Source organism: Maylandia zebra, linkage group LG19 (genome assembly GCF_041146795.1).
Source record: "Maylandia zebra isolate NMK-2024a linkage group LG19, Mzebra_GT3a, whole genome shotgun sequence".
NCBI lineage: Eukaryota > Metazoa > Chordata > Actinopteri > Cichliformes > Cichlidae > Maylandia > Maylandia zebra.
The window spans coordinates 11,868,474-11,885,892 of record NC_135185.1 but is presented as its reverse complement, the minus strand read 5'-3'; the positions used below and the strand labels follow the sequence as shown (position 1 = coordinate 11,885,892).

Sequence of the window (17,419 nt, the reverse complement as noted above, 5' to 3'; positions counted from 1 at the left end):
TTAAAACTAAACCGTGATTATAACTTCTAACTTTTCTCTCTGAGCTTGGGCCTCGTGTAGTTTGCGTGTCCCTCAGTATTGCACTCTGTCTCAGCTGAGCTGCTGGTCCGTCGGATGAGGATCTACAACAAAGACAAACATTTAAACAGATGAACCAAGCGTTGATCAATCTTATTTTAAGCTAACACGATGGTTGAGGATGAATGTTCTCACCACAGGTGGTTCACTGCTCTCAGTCCTGCCCTCAGACATCCTGCTATCAGAACCACAGGAAGTAGGCGAGTACTCTCTCTGCTGGACTGAAAGGCAACAAACAGTTCTGATTTGGTCTCTACCAAAAACTGGAACATGTTCAGTTAATCTCTGTAGCCCTGATCTTAATTATAAAAAAATAAATAAATGAATATGTTTAAAGCAGGTCGTCTGACCAATCAGAGCAATCAGAGCACACAGGCTCAGGAAGGTGACCAAGAACCCGATTATCACTCTGATCGAGCGCCAGAGCGTCCAGTTACACTGGAGAGAGGAGAACCTTCTAAAAGAACCATTTCTGCAGCACTTCAGGCCTGAATGGTAGAGTAGCCAGATGGAAGATGCTTCTCAGGTAAAAAGCACATGACAGCCCACCTGGAGTTTGCCAAAAGGTCTCTCATCTGATTAGAGCACTTTGCTCTCACACAGGCCTACTTGTTGTTCCTACAGTATTTAAAAGTAGAATGGGAAGCAGAGCCTTCAGTTTTCAGGCCCCTCTTCTGTGGAACCAGCTTCCAGTTTGGATTCAGGAGACCGAGAATTCTGTACTTAAGATTAGGCTTCAAACTTTCCTTTTTGACAAAGCACATAATTAGGGCTGGATCAGGGGACCCTGAATCCTCCCTTAGTTATGCTGCAATAGGTGTAGGCTGCTGGGGGATTCCCACGATGCAGTGAGCATTTCTTCCTCAGTCACTTTTTTCACTCACTATGTGTTTGTACACCTCTCTGCACTTATTTGTTAGTACTAATCTCTGGCTCTCTTCCACAGCATGTCCTCTGTCCTCCCCACTGTCGCCAACACGCTTGCTCATAGAGGACATGTGATTTTTTCCCCCCTCGTTATTATTGTAGGGTCTTTACCTTAAAATATAAAGCACCTTACAGTAACCATTGTTGCTGGGACACCGTCCCTACAGTAAAGCATGGTGGTAGCATCAAGTTGTTGGGATGCATTTCAGCATAAATGCAGCAATCTACAGAGACATGCTTGATGATAACTTGCTCCTGAGTGCTCTGAACCTCAGACTGGGCTGAAGGTTCATCTTCCAACAGGACAAGAAACGTAAGCACACAGCCATGATAACAAAGGAGTGGCTTTGAGACTCTCTGAATGCCCCGAGTGCCTCAGCCAGAGTCCAGACTTGAAACTGACTGAACAACTATGGAGAGACCTGAAAATGGCTGTGCACCAAAGCTCCTGATTCAGACCAAGCTTGACAGTTTCTGCAAAGGATGTGAGAAACTGCCCCCCCAACAAAAAAATAGGTGCGCCAACCTTGAAGCATCATACTCAAAAAGACTTGAGGCTGCAATTGCTGCCAAGTTATTAAGCACGAGCTGTGAATACTTTAATTTTTTTAATAAATTTGCCAGAATTTCAAGCAACTTTTTCACTTCACTATTGTGTGCAGAATTTTATTGTGATAAATGAATTGAATCTATTTGGAATAGGGCGTTAACGCGGCAGCTTTATTCCAGCCGGAGAATGCTGTGAATACTCTGGATGTACTGCATCTCTGAAATAATTAGCAGACACCTGTTTCTGTGCAATGCAGCTTCTAAACCAAGCTGACTAGCACTGGCTCATAAATCCACCGTCTCATCACTTAAACAATAATAACACCAAAGATCTCTGACATACAGTTTAAGGTCTGTTTAACTATTCATGCTTAAAAATCAAACATATCAGGCTTAGCTGCTAAAATGAAAAATTCCAGTTGACTGTAATGTAAATAATAAAAAGTGTTCACACTATACAAGTCCACTCTCACATCATCTTGTTGAAAAGAAGAATAATGAATTTTACCTTTCTTTAATTTGCTTACAGAGCTGTTTTTTCTAAATGGTTGTTTTTGTACATGTATGTGCAAATATATGATGTTCAAACTCATTTGCAAACTCGAGCTGCACGATTATATCAGCCGTTTCTGCTCCAAGCTTATAAAGTGTAAAGAAGTCAGTAACTTCCTGTTTATGAAAATCAGACTAAACAGAAAAATTCAATTTGGTGTTTGGCCTGTTTTTCATATCCTTTTTATCACGAGGTTAAATTTTTAACTGTGAATAACAAGCTGTTATTTGCTTTTTTTGTATTGCTTTGAAAAACCGAATAAGATTAATACCGTAATATTGCACTGGATAGTGGTGTAATAAAGACAACTGAAGTGACAGATTACTTCTCTTTTATAAAGAAACTGCAGGGTTAATTTGTATCACAGCTGAACACACAAACTGAATAAAAGAGGAGTAATTCCACTGAAAATAGTTGAATAGGCCTATAAAAGGAAATTGTCCAGTGAGCAATAGTTCTCAGTAAGTGCCAAACTGCTTTAAGTGGATAGGAAGGCAACAATAACTCAAATAACCTCTAATTACAACCAGGGTGTGCAGAAGAGCATCTCTGAATACCAATAACTGAAACTTTGAAGGAGATGAGCTACAGCGGCAGGAAACTGAGGCTACACCTTGAACAGTCTCAGCAAAATTGGACAGCAGATGATTGGAAAAACATCTGGTACTTGTAGGGTGTACCTAATACAGTATTCAGTGAGTGTATACAGAAGATTAAAAAGTGCTTTGCGCTTGTATATACCTGGTAAGGTCTCAGACAGCTGTTGGGTGATGTCTGAGGTGCTGCTGCTACGCGGCAGAGGACTGTCTCTGCCTCCCAGCTCCTCCTCTCCCCCACACTCTGACAGCTGACACTCCTCCACATCTGACAGTCGGGAAGACAAAGACATGGTCAGGAAGAGGTGCAATACGGATCAAATATCATGGAAACACACTGGAATATGACTTGCAGACACTGTACAGACAAAGATTTCACACATATGAAACATGGTGAGGAAAAACAGGGCATGCAAACATGCAACGGTGATACATACACTTGTTAAGGACAGCACAAGGCACCGGGGCAATCTTGAGAAATGCATTAGTCAGATCATCCAACAACATGGATTAAATAAAAAGTTCAGGGTGCTATACGAGAGACTGTGACTGAATATGAATGGGAAAGGCTGGGCGAAGGTCACGCAACATGCAAACACATGCAGCTCTCACAATACTTTACCTGAGAGTCTGTGAGAGCAAGCAGAGTTACCAGAAGAGATACCAGGCAAGAAAGAGCTCACAGTGTGGAGCAGCATAGGAACACTTTTAGTAGTGGGCAAAGCCTCGTATAGATGAACACAGTTGCTGATGGACTGGCTTCGCTTAGCTTCCATCAGGGAAGGAGAAAGAAGAGGAAAAAGAAGAGAGACAGTGGGAAGAGAAAAAAGGTAAAGGAAAGAAGCAAATATTCAATGATCGTAAAGTACAAAATGCTGCAAAGAAGCTTCTGCTAATAAATTCAATTCTGATCGTGAAAATGGAGCAATTGAAGACCAGCAGCACCAGAGTTTGATCCAAATATAGTCGCATGTGAGTCACAGGTTAAAATAAAACGGCTTTAAGAGAGAAAATATTTTAAAACCAGTCAAAAAAATAAATAAATAAAAATGAAGGGACACTGTCACAAAAGTGAGATTTAAAGATTTTATACAGAAAAAAATATAGAAAATCATAACACAAATCAGCACAGCAATACCACAAAATCTACCAAATATAAATCACGAGGGAAAGAAATCAAAACGCCTGGAAGACAATAAAATAAAAAACTGGTAATACACATTTCTCAGATAATGAAGAAACACTGATTCTGCACTATGTCAATTTTAGATTTTATTTTACTGTGAAAATCTCTGGTTTTAAATGTGCAACAGAAGTAAAGAAACTATATAGAAAATGAGCACGAATGCTAAAGTTTTCCTCCAAAAAGCAAAAACAAAGATCAGCGATGTCTTGGTTCTGAATTTAGTGAACTGATTATTATTATGATTATTTAACAGCCGCGTGACCCTTTTAAGATGATCATGAGGAGGCTTTTTAATTTATTCCTAAATAATAATGACATACAGCTGACATTCATTTTAAATTAAAAGATACATTTTCTGACATGTAGTAACATATTTGCAAATGGCAATACGTGACTTCCAGTGTGGAGTATCTGTAGTATTTTCAAACTGATTTTTTGCTCCTTATCAGCTGAAACGCATATCAGTCTATAGACTAGTACTCTCCCCTAAATCCATGCAGATTCAAATAATGATGATAAAAATTTGTGTAGTTAAAATTTTCATTGAGACACACACACACACACACACACACACACACACACACACACACACACACACACACACACACTCTCTCTCTCTCTCTCTCTCAAGGGCAACCTAAGAAAGAGAGCAACAGAACTTATCCATCACACATATACAAGGCAGGATGGCTGCTGTGTATCCAGGTGTTACAGGGTGAGAGTCTGAGTACACCCTGGGCAGGTCGCCAGTATATTGCAGGGCTACACACACTATGCAGTAAAAAATGAAAAATTAATAAAAATAATTACCCGTGTACACGCCAAGCAGAAAACATTTGATCTCACTCTCTGCATTATTCTAGAAGACCTGATAACCATCTCATCTCTGGCAGACTGAGAGCCGGTTCAACTGGGTCCTTGAAGCTGTAGAAGCTTAATGAGTACTGTAATGAATTTTTGAGCCCCTTCCTTCGTTATCAAGACATGATCTCAGAACAATATTAGTTTGCATTTGCATGCTTAAGTGCAACCAAGTTTTGACAGTTGTCAATGCTGAGGCATTGCCATTGTGCCTGAATAGCACTTCAGGTTTAATCTCAAAGGGAGCAGAGAAAGAGGACAGTTCTATTCTCTGCTTTCAGCACACTTTAATTATGCCTTTCAGTGAGAGAGATACATCGTCTCCTCCAGCCCGCCACTGCATCCCATTTATGCATATTAATGAGCATTAATTACACTCTTAATGAAACTATCAAAAACTGCCATGCAATTGATGTGTGGGCCTTCTCTTGAGGAGTAGGGAGGAGGGCTGCTCGGCCTTTGAAGATCAATGTGGGAGAAATCCAATTAGGCCAAAGAAAGGGAAGGGAATTTCAAGCAGTAGTGTTTCATGTCCATCTTTGCTTGTACGCAGATACAAATAAACAGACCAGCATAATAGGTGGATAAACATGTGCATGGGACGCATAATAGATCGAGAACACGCGCGCATGCACACGCACGCACACACACACACCACAACCTTAAAAGTGACCTTACTTGAACCTTTAAATGTGTGCGATTTATATTACAGGCTCTTGCTTTTCGCCTCCATAGGGAAGACACGTCTCCATAATGAGACTGTGTAGACAAACAAATTTAGGCCCCCACAACACGAGTAATACCTACACCACACACACACGCCCCTTCTAAGATGTCATCCAGGCACAATTACGTCTGCTCCTCGCTCAATGAGCTCGTCATTTCAGAACATTGGCGGTAATTGGTGAGGCGGAAGGCCAGGGAACAAAAAGGGATCATCTCTGTGTTTTATCCCCCACATTAAGATTCTGTCTAGACAAAATTAAGAGGAGCAAGCCAGACACTGTAGCTTCTTACTACTCCACTGCTCAACTTATAATTAGCCTGCCACTTTCTCATCAGATAAGGGGTGTTTGCAGAGTCCAAAGCTGGCCTCTGACATGCTGTCAGGGGGACTGTGCTGTATGCCTACAATCCAGTTGACATGGAAACATGTTGACACTGGGTAGTGACATGTGAGGGAAACAATAGGTGCCATCTGCTGGCCTCTTTGTCTTTGGTGTCAGGGCTTTCAGAGACACCTGGGCCAGTGTATACACGGACCTGTCTGAAGACTTTCACACACAATAATACTGTCTGATAAACCCTGCGGTCTAAAGTTGTGCTTCAAAGGGTTATCAGTATGGTGTTAGAGACTCACACAAAAGCTGAAGATAATACTCTGTGCGTATGGAACAATGCTTTAAAAAAAAACAATAACAACACATTTAAAACAGCTTTGTTTCCTGCTTCTAACGCATCAGCCAAAATGCATCTTAAAAAATGCAATCATAACAAGATAATCTGAGTCATTCTCTTCACCTGTCAGTGCCTTTAATGCTAATGTTTTATATAAAGCCAAGTATTAAATTCATTTTACGTCTGCTTTAAATGTATATGGCTCATACGAGCCACAGCTTACTTACCAGAGGCCTTCTGTCGGACATTGTTCCGGGCCTTCTCCACACCCGGTGCTCCTGAAGTAGTGGCTGAGCGAGTCCTCATGGGCTCCTGTACTGGTGGCCCGCCCTGTTCCCCATGATTCCTCCAGCTCAGGGAGAATGAGCGTGCAACTGCTGCTGCCTTCTGAGAGTCCTGGATCACTCCTGACATACGAGGAACAAAACTTAGTGAGTGCTGAAGTGTTCAAGGGCATTTTGTAATGAACAAAACTAAACATTTAGTTTATTTTAGAGCTGAAAAAACAAGAATGAAAATTAATGGGCCAACCCTTTTTATTTGACTTTAAACAACACAGAGTAGCTGGCAGAATTATCGTTTTAACCTTACATAGGTCACTTTTAAGCATGGCACCTTTAAAACAGGTCAAACAAGTGTACTGAATCGTACTGGTCAGAGTTAGTCAAGCACACAAAGAAAAACAAAAGACAAAAAATAAACCGTGTCATCCTTCCAATCAAATTAAAGCCACTCTAATCTCCTCATCTTTTCCCATTTTGTCCTCTCACCACGTCCTCTCTGCTTCTTCTCCTTCTGTTCACTGAGTTTGTCCAGAGGCAGGTTGGCCATGTCCAGGCCATAAACGGAGCGTGCCAGCACAGCCGTAAGCGAGTCCATGATGCTGGCCCATTCTGTCACCAGCTCCTCCCAGCAGGTAAGAGAGGACAGCACTGCCAGCAGCTCATCCCAAAGCTCCCGGGAGATAAATACGCACAGGTTGGCTCGTACCCACGCCACAATGATGGTCTGGATGCAGGAGGAGAAAAGACATGATGAATTAGCACCAAGTTACACATACAGTGAGACACAAACACGCTGAATATAGAGCAGGCTTGATAGCACGTGTACAAATAAAGACAAATCGCACTGTATTCAGAGCCAAAGAACAGAGGTGATGACAGATCCATCTCTATGACTGCCTGTTTATCAGAGTGTGTAACAAACTAAATGCAACCATACCCTAAAAAGCAAAGATGCTAAACTTTCAGCAAAGCTGTCTTTTCTTTGGTTGTCCTGTGGCCTCTTCATCACAGCCTCTGTGATTCTCAGTAGTACCTGCAACATCTGCTCCCTGCAGAACATGGACAGTAAATAAATTACAATAATGTCAATTGAATTCGATTAAAAAAAAAAAAAAAAAAAAAAAAAAAAAGGGATAAAAATCACAAAATTTTTTTTTTTTTTTTAAATAAATAAATTTGCACATCTAAACATACTACTAACCACGTCTGTGTATTCATGGAGTGCTCCATGATCATATGCCGATAGATGCTAAGAACACCCTTGCACACCTCAACCTGATTTTCCAGGAGTTTTGGTACATCCTGGCATGGCTCCAACAGAAACACGTTGGATGAACTGGTCAGAAACACCTGCACGAACGTAAATGTGTGCAAACATAAAGTAATTAAGACAACAACAATACTGGAAAAACACTAATTCCAACCATCAGAGGTTATGAACACAGATATACCTGTAGTGTTGGCTGGATGCCGGCTTTGATGTTCCTGTTCTCCTCCTCGGTGATGAAGCCCTGATTGATGGCACTGCTGAACGAGTAGGTCCTACCCCAGCTGGACGACCGCTTGTGACTGTGACTCTCCATCATCTGGTAGAAGACAAGGCCGGCCAGTCAAATTCACAGTAGACGTAAACTAATTTATTAAGACCGGTTTTTCTATGTATTTGTATACACAAACTGCATGACTAAGGCCAGTTAATCAACGTAAGCTGGTTTTATGCACATAAATGCATCGTATCATTTGCATGTTACACGTTCGTTTTAATGGTCAAAAGGGTTTTAGTGTTTATTTCTCAGTCTGGTGCACCTTTATCATTCTACACCATTAACTGGGGCTCACAATAGGCTGCAGAGACAGGACACTATTTCTGGACGTTTGCATGATCGATACAGGCTGCAGGTAGTTTCTGTGAATAAAAAATAAAGCTGCTAATTGCTTTGAAGTAAAAATATGCACTTTAAATGTTGTGGTAATTAAGTTATTGAGGCATATGATTTATAGGTAGATCAATGTTTACAAATAACAGAAAAGATATGTCTAACAATGAAAGTGAATAACTAATAATATTCTTATTGCATTTCTGATTATTCCAAAATTGTTAGTAATTAAATGTTTTTTTCTGTAAGATTTTCAACTCAAATTGTACCAAGTCTGATACAGGCCTGCAAAAACTACCTGTAAGACGGGTTTTTGAAAGCATGGGGAAAAAAACAAGGGCATAACTGATTTTTATACAACTAAGTCATTATATATGTGACAGGTTATTGCAAACTTATTCATCTTTCTGCATTACTTACTTGCACGTGCATGTTATTTGTCTCGGTGCTGATAATCTGTTCGGAGCATTCGTCCACTTCATCTTCCCGAGCGGTTCTGTCGGGCTCTGCCATGAAAGAGGGTTTCTCCTGCAGGAGCCACTTCCTGTACACTTTGATGACCTTCCTGGTTGCAGAAGCCTCACAGGATGGCAACAAGAAAGCCTTTGCAAAACAAATTAACAAGAAAGAAAGAAAGAAACCATGGCTCATTAGGATTAAAGTTAGTTTTAAATGTGAATCTGTAATTTAATGAAAAGGCCAGCAGAGGGCGACACAGTCCGTGTTACTGCAGTGCATCTTTGTTAGAGGCATCTTCCAACAGAACAAAATAGAAAATACTGGCAAAGGTTGCAACAGACGACAGAAATACTCCACCTGGTGGAAGATCTCGTTCACGAAGTTCACATTGTCCCGGGTGGAGAGCAGAATGGACTGCACCATGTCATAAACATGGCGGTGCTCCTCCTCAACGCTACACAAACTGGAATCGCTGGCTCGTCGATCTGACAGGGTGCTACTGTTGGAGTGGCTCTTCTCAGGCTCCCCCGCTGGTCCGTTTGCGTCCCCATCTGATGTCTTATCCTTCTCCTGGCTGCTACTGCCTGCAGTGACAGTCTGGAAAACACAGCCAGGAACGAGAGTCCTTCAGTATGCAGTAGGGGGTACCTCCTCACACGGACCACTACAGTCTCCTTCAGCACAGATTACTTGGCTGTTAGTTGTATTTTATAGCATTTTTAAAGGGAAATGAACCACTGTAGTATGTATGCAGCATTTGTCTCTGGATAAATCACATAAAAATCCATTTATTTTCTCCATGACTGATTTAACTCGAAAGTGACAGAACTGTTGCAGTCTGAAATAAAACCTCCATGACTCCTGATCGCCGTCATCACGATTTTATTTCAGCTATAATCTTAGGTTGAATGCTGTATTGCTTGTGAAGCTGTTGATCAACTATGTTTTATATAGAGGTAAAATAACATTTAGGAATGAATAAATGCATGAATATTGTTCAGAAACATAAACCCCAGATGTCTTTATACTACTGCTAAAGATGGTGTGCTACAAAAACATCTGAAGGATAAAGAAGATCTCGGAATAACAGAATGGAGAAAGAAGAAACCAACACAGGGTACTGTGTGTTCACCTGGATGAGTTTGGGAATGACCTCGGTGCCGTTCTTTGCGCTCTGCGCTGAAGCAGCAGTGCTGATGTACTTCTTCTCCAGGAAGAAAGTGACAAGCCAGGTGATGAAGGCCACACGAGGTGCTAGGTACTGATCCCTTGTGCAGAAGGTGCTCTCATTGTTCCGTGTCACTGGCACATACAAGGGTTTTGGTCTGTGGTGGGGGAGGTCTGATGGAGTAACACAGTGGATGAAGAGTTGAGGGCAGAGGGGCGGTTAAAAATGGAAAACAGTGGGAGAAAAAGACAAAGATAATAAAGATTAAATGAGTGGCTGTGGTGAAGTCAGAGTTTTTCCCACTAAATCAAATTGTTCATTTAAATGATTATGGAATCTTGAAACAGGATATGATTTCATCATTTCCTGTATTTCATGAACCTGCTGCTCACGAGTAAAGCCGTCACTGTTTTTATTAAGGAAACTATTTTCTGCACACTTATCTTATTTTCTGTGTTACGGGAAAGTAATAAGTAAAGAAAGAGTAGCTGATGTACACTGTGTGCAACTTGAGAGAATACTCCTTTTGTAAATAAACATACTAAAACATACAAACCGGATTCCAAAAAAGTTAGGACACTAAACAAATTGTGAATAAAAACTGAATGCAACGATGTGGGGATGGCAAATGTCAATATTTTATTCAGAATAGAACATAAATCACGGAACAAAAGTTGAAACTGAGAAGACTGATAATTTTAAGGGAAAAATATGGTGATTCAAAATGTCATGGTGTCAACAAATCCCCAAAAAGTTGGGACAAGGCCATTTTCACCACTGTGTGGCATCTCCCCTTCTTCTTACAACACTCAGACGTCTGGGGACCGAGGAGACCAGTTTCTCAAGTTTAGAAATAGGAATGCTCTCCCATTCTTGTCTAATACAGGCCTCTAACTGTATTATCGTCTTGGGCCTTCTTTGTCACACCTTCCTCTTTATGATGCGCCAAATGTTCTCTATAGGTGAAAGATCTGGACTGCAGACTGGCCATTTCAGTACCCGGATCCTTCTCCTACGCAGCCATGATGTTGTGATTGATGCCGAATGTGGTCTGGCATTATCTTGTTGAAAAATTAAGGGTCTTCCCTGAAAGAGATGACGTCTGGATGGGAGCATATATTGTTCTAGAACCTGAATGTATTTTTCTGCATTGATGGTGCCTTTCCAGACATGCAAGCTGCCCATGCCACACGCACCCATGCAACCCCATACCATCAGAGATGCAGGCTTCTGAACTGAGCGTTGATAACAACTTGGGTTGTCCTTGTCCTCTTTGGTCCTGATGACATGGCGTCCCACATTTCCAAAAACAACTTCCAATCGTGACTCGTCTGACCACAGAACAGTCTTCCATTTTGCCACACTCCATTTTACATGATCCCTGGCCCAGTGAAAACGCCTGAGCTTGTGGATCTTGCTTAGAAATGGCTTCTTCTTTGCACTGTAGAGTTTCAGCTGGCAACAGTGGATGGCACAGTGGATTGTGTTCACTGACAATGGTTTCTGGAAGTATTTCTGAGCCCATTCTGTGATTTCCTTTCCTGTTTGTGGTGCAGTGTCGTTTAAGGGCCCGGAGATCACGGGCATCCAGTAAGGGTTTACGCCCTTGACCCTTACGCACAGAGATTGTCCCAGATTCTCTGGATCTTCGGATGATGTTATGCACAGTTGATGATGATAACTACAAAGTCTTTGCAATTTTTCGCTGGGTAACACCTTTCTGATATTGCTCCACTATCTTTCTGCGCAACATTGTGGGAATTGATGATCCTCTACCCATCTTGGCTTCTGAGAGACACAATCGTGTTGCCAATTAACGTAATTAGTGTTAATTGGTCTTCCAGCTCTTCGTTATGCTCAAATTTACTTTTTCCAGCCTCTTATTGCTACTTGTCCCAACTTTTTTGGGATTTGTTGACACCGTGAAATTTTGAATCAATATCTTTTTCCTTTCAAATAATACATTTTCTCGGATTGAACTTTTGATCTGTCATCTACGTTCTATTCTGAATAAAATATTGACATTTGCCATCTCCACATCATTGCATTCAGTTTTTATTCACAATTTGTTTGGTGTCCCAACTTTTTTGGAATCCGGTTTGTAATATATACAGTGCATAGTTTGGGTTTGTGGGCTTACCTAATAAAGGCTTGTAGAGGTTTGTGAGCTTGGTGAAGGAGGGAAATAAGTGTGGAAGGTAGTACTTCTTGAACAGGGTGAAGAGAAACCTGAAGCCTGTGTCCTGGTTCTCTTTGTTCTTCCATTCTAAACTGGATGCCTGGCAGACAGACAGCACAATAAGGCAGACAAGGTCAGGCTACAGAGAGAGGAGATGCTTCCAACATCACAGCGACAGTATATTGTTTGCAACACAATAGCATGAAGGTTCCTCTAAGATTAAAAAAAAAAAAAAAAAAAAGTACATAGACATAAACTGTTAGATCTGAGGCCAAATATGATGAAAAACTTTAGACTTAACAACTGAATTTACTTTTTATCTTACAGTGGCACAATACATGGAGGAGACCCAATCATGAAAACAAATGAAAGATGAAGCCAGAACAGAGTATGTTCACATTTGTTGAGCACTTCCATCACACGGCTGTCTATTAAAGACAGAAAAAGCATTTGCACATAAAAGGCATTTAATTTAAGTATGCAAGTGCATTTGCGCAAATTTTATAACACAACTTAATCTAGTCACTGAAAATGTTTGTGTCTGAGGAACTAACTGTACAGAACATGAGGAATTAATAGTTTAGCTGCTGACTTCATAAAACGTGCTGGGTTAAAGCTGATATTTTCATGATGAAAGAAATACTCAACTAAAATACTTTATCTAACAGTATTAGAAGGAACCCCAACAACAAGTGGGGTAAAGCAGCCATCAAGCACATCCAAGAATATCCTGCAGGCAGGGTTAGTTATGATAACATTACTATTCTTGCTGCTGTCAGACAAAGTGAGTTATTACCTGGATGACCATGTACTTAAGCAGTATTTCTAGGATATAACAGGTCAGGTCATCTGCAGCTTTTTCACCTGCCACAGCTGGAACCAGTGGGGTGATCTCCTCAGGCACCACCTTGGCTGCTCAAATCAACAGAAAGAAAGGACCCGAGTTAATGACAGAAAATAAACCTACCCAGTATTATAACTGGGTACTTTACATAATTTCAGTGGCAATCCTAAGCATGTACAAATGTAATAAAATCTATGGTCATTTAAATGTGAATACATAATGTGTAATGTGCTACTCTTTTCTCACCATCTGGGGGGTTGGAGAAAGGGTTGTAAATGATGGTGTCGAGGGTGCACGGCCCTCTGGAGGAGGGCACAGCGGGGAATCCTGGCACCAGACAGGCAAAGATGAGGAACTGCTCCTCTGCACAGTGGTCCCTTAGGGCCTGCAGCCACAGCAGGAAGAGACGGATCCCCTCACAGCGAATCTAGAAAGCGGGAGAAAAGGTCATTTTTATGCATATTCAAAAGGAGGCTAATTTTAACAATCCATTCAACTAAAAAAATATGTTCAGTCCATCTTTGTGTGCCAAGATTTTAAAAGCTCAAATTGGGCACTTACTTTGAATGAATTTCCAGTGTGCAGAAGCTTTTTGAGAATAGAACCTGGAGGATAGAAAACGTGACAACGGTCAAAAACCGCTATTCAAATTTTCTTCTGCACAACAAGGAAAGAGACAAACCGCACAAAGCTGTCATCTCGACTCAGAAGAATTGACCTTGATGGGTGGTCTTGACAAACTAGTGGGTAGAGTGGCAAGGCTTCATATTTTCCTGATGAAAATTAACACGAGTTGGCAGCGACACACATTTATGAAGCCAATCTGGTTCCACTGTAATCAAATGAGACATCGGTCTGATTGCTAAATATCTCGGGAGGAAGAGCTCTGCATGTCTGTGCGTGCGTGATTTAGGACATGCTCTTGACAGGCAGCAGTCTCTTTTGAGGACGTTGTGGGCTGGAAAACACTTTGACTGGTCCTAATATTGATTTTAAGGTGATGATTAAGATTAAGAATCGGGTTTTGTTAGTGTAAAAGCCAAACCGCTGAACAGGTGTCTTAAAGTCCTGATCAACAGGCCCTTACTGAGGGAGCTTTTGTCTGGTCTTCTCATCAGAATACTGAACACGAAAGCACAGAGCAATCCTTTCATGGGTTGTGGGCTGGGGACAGAAGGATAACAAAAAGCTGTGCACATTTCCTTCAGCATCTTAAAGGTACGAGTGAAGTACCTGTGACCCTGCATCTCCAAACTAAAAGGCCAAAACCACCAAGTCATTAATGTAATTCTTGAGCTACTCTACCCACCACAAAGAATATGTCGCAAGGTGCTGTATTTCCATTAGTAACGGTTCTGGATACAGCACACTAAAAATTATGTGAAAGAAAAAGTTAACCAGGCTGAAGTACACATATAACAGCACTGGATCTTGACCAGTGACACCTGAACTGATGTGTGGAAAAAAAAAAATTCTATGCGAGTGCAAGAAAGGCTAAGAGGAAGCTTTAAACCTGCGCGGATTTGTGATCCAGATGGACAAAAATGGTAAATATGTCTGGGACATCCACCCAAAGATAAGTGTTGATATTTAAAATTACAAGCCTGGGGAGGGGGAAGGCAAATCTGCAACAGTGATCTCAACCTGGACTGTTTAGCTGCCAACGGCTGACGAAAAACAGTTATAATTGGGGTTATCGCTTCTTGCAAGGGTTTTCCTTTTTTGTGCAGGACTGAAATCATGCATAATTCAATTACTTATTTGCATTTCAAATGAAGTGTTAATTTGCATTTCCCATTTACATCCCCTTCTCAGACTAATTATTTCCTCCTCATTATTAAAGGTTAAGGCTTGGTCCTGGTGACATTTTTTTGTCCTTAAGTGTAAAGAAATACAAAGCGTACACCTACCTGTCAGTTGTTACAAAGAAAACGGTTACAATTCAAGCAAGTGCAAAATGTTTGATAAAGTGGAAAAACGTTACGTGCATACCTATACTGTGAAACTGCCATCTGTTGTAGAGCTTCTCAGGCAGATTCTGCAGGATTTTCTGATGAAAAACAGGACATGTCATGATTAGCTTTAGAGGAGTGATTAGAGTGGTAGAGAACAGTACCTGCGTCAGCTGTGACAAACAATTCTGGTAGCTAGCTGATGAATGACAAATTGGGGAAAACACCCATTTATTCCAGTTATGTTTTCTGGATTTCTAAAACAAATAATTCTTTGCTGAATTTACAAGTCAAACCATTTTTGACCAAAACACACATATACATACATTTATACACAACAATGCAACAATACTTGTATCGATATTGAACCGCTCGATACAGTGCTTTCAGTTCGGTATGCATATGTATCGAACAATACAAAATGTTTTATTTATTTTATCAGCTTTTCTTCTGACGATGCTGTCTGTGTTGAGCGCTCAGTGGATCTGCGTTCGACTACTCCGCCTAGGCTGCACTGTCGAGTGCAGATCCACTGAGCGCAGCGCAAGCTAGCAAGACAGAAGCTAAGATCGTTGCAACATGGCAACTGCCTCAACGCTACCCGAAATTGAACCTCCCCCACCCTCATTCAGATCTGGCCTTTGGACCTATCTTGGTTTTCATGTGACGTATGACCCTGATGGTAAGCGCGTCATGGACAAAAGTAAAATAGTATGTCGGATGTGCCACGCAATGCTCAATCGGTGGGAACTAGTGCGTTAGCGCAGTTAGCTTGTTAACGTGTTGACGCCATCCAGCCCCACGCACGGGGCGATCCGCGGTTACTCGTTAACAGAGGTTTGCCGTGTTGTGGCGTTAACGTCATTTTAACGAGATTACCGTTGACAGCACTAGTGGGAACACAACGAATATGACTGCACATATACGCCGACAGCATCCTAGTGGAAGCAGACAAAAACAACAAGCACGCATGCTACAAACTTTACCAGAGTCATTTAGACAGCCGTTAGCACATGATTCTCCTTATGGGGACCTGATATGTTTAATATGCTGCTGAGAGTATAGCCCAGAAGAAGCGTATAGTATAGCTTTTGTTTTGGAAAGAGACATTTCTCTGTAACAAACTCTTTTCCAAAGATGAGTGATTTCTCGATCAGAGATTTATTATTTTATCCCTTTGTTGTTTCAGCAACATTACATTTAAAAACTGTACGTTTGTGTTAAAATATATATTTATAATTTTAATAAATGACAAATTAAAAAGGCATGAACCTTTTTTTTTTTAATCGAAAAAAATATCGAACTGTGACACCAAAGTATCGTACCGAACCGTGAATTTTGTGTATTGTTGCACCCCTAATATATACACACATATATATTTATTTAAGCAATGCCCTCTCTCTCCACTTTGCCTAGCCTGTCAGTGAAACCCCGTGACCCGACACAGCACTCATCACCTCACCAACAACAGTTTTACAACTCAATTAGCGAGCTCTAACCTTTGAGCAGACTATCATTATTCCTCAATGCAGCGACCCGTTAACTGGGTCCCTCTGGAAAGATGAAAAAAATGCCCCGAGTCTGCAGATGTGTGCGGCTGTGCACATGCGGCTAGTTAACAGTCAGTTCATTGCGAGCAACTAATGCTCCAATGACTCACTTCTCATCAAATCCTAATGACTGACCCAGAAAGACTTCATGATTGCAATGCAGAGGTCAAGCCTGTCCTTTACTGCTTTACGTATGCAGCTCTGACCCACTCAACCAGACAACCGATGGTGGTCAGCATGATAAAAAGCTCATCTGGTCTTGAGTGCACGAAACAGAGGCGAGAGAAGGAAAGTGAGCATGCCAGGAAAGAAATGGCAAATATTAGTCTCCTATAGTAACAGATATGAACAGTGGAAAAGAAACTTAGCACTGAAACAGAAACTGGCAGGATAAAAAAAACTCACATAACACTGGTCTGACAAATGGTATGAGCTTTATCTTTACCCTGTGCTTTGCCGCATTATGCTGAGAGCTGTGGTGGCCCACAAGTCATCTCAGGCTTTGAGTGTCTCCGTTTGTCAACAACTTCCTTCTTCCCTTATCTTTAACTTTCCCTTCTTGTCCTCTGAGACTAAATCCCCGTCATTATCAGTGACAGCAGAGAAACTGAAAGGCATACATCACTTTAAGGGGGCGCTGGATGACTATCTGTGCCATTCAACTTCTTTCTGATCCCCAGACTCGATAATATGCGTGTACAGGCGTGTGGCTGCACCTTGGTATTGATCCCAAGTGGGATTATTACATCTCCGCAAAGGCTGTGCTGGCCACCTTCATTTTGTCTCCTTATGCCAGTAGAGACATTATGCTAGTCGGTAGCACAGCAGGGTAGCCAGCTTAAGCCTTGTGTGTGTGCGTGCACACAGTAACACTGTCTCTTCACAGAGCATTAGGAAGGGAGAGTGGGAATGAGGTGGAGAAGCTAGCTCAGAAAAACTCCCTGTGGAGCTGGAATGG

At 41.4% G+C, this 17,419-nt stretch overlaps 1 protein-coding gene across 6 annotated transcripts in view; it reads right to left on the bottom strand.

Annotated features, from left to right (window-relative positions):
- ralgapa2 (Ral GTPase activating protein catalytic subunit alpha 2) overlaps positions 1-17,419 on the bottom strand; it is a 95,602-nt gene that overhangs the window by 54,569 nt on the left and 23,614 nt on the right. For 5 of the 6 annotated variants that reach the window (XM_076877821.1, XM_076877820.1, XM_076877818.1 and 2 more), the window contains exons 4-20: positions 14,952-15,009; positions 13,521-13,564; positions 13,206-13,386; positions 12,912-13,027; positions 12,077-12,215; positions 9,901-10,109; positions 9,126-9,365; positions 8,730-8,912; positions 7,884-8,018; positions 7,634-7,782; positions 7,370-7,481; positions 6,919-7,156; positions 6,376-6,555; positions 3,326-3,472; positions 2,849-2,971; positions 214-299; positions 32-122 (exon numbers count right to left, since the gene is read on the bottom strand). In XM_076877821.1, coding sequence (XP_076733936.1) covers positions 32-122; positions 214-299; positions 2,849-2,971; positions 3,326-3,472; positions 6,376-6,555; positions 6,919-7,156; positions 7,370-7,481; positions 7,634-7,782; positions 7,884-8,018; positions 8,730-8,912; positions 9,126-9,365; positions 9,901-10,109; positions 12,077-12,215; positions 12,912-13,027; positions 13,206-13,386; positions 13,521-13,564; positions 14,952-15,009 — 2,431 coding nt within the window. The remainder of the gene's footprint in view (positions 1-31; positions 123-213; positions 300-2,848; positions 2,972-3,325; positions 3,473-6,375; positions 6,556-6,918; positions 7,157-7,369; positions 7,482-7,633; positions 7,783-7,883; positions 8,019-8,729; positions 8,913-9,125; positions 9,366-9,900; positions 10,110-12,076; positions 12,216-12,911; positions 13,028-13,205; positions 13,387-13,520; positions 13,565-14,951; positions 15,010-17,419) is intronic. The other variant, XM_076877819.1, reaches the window with a different exon arrangement.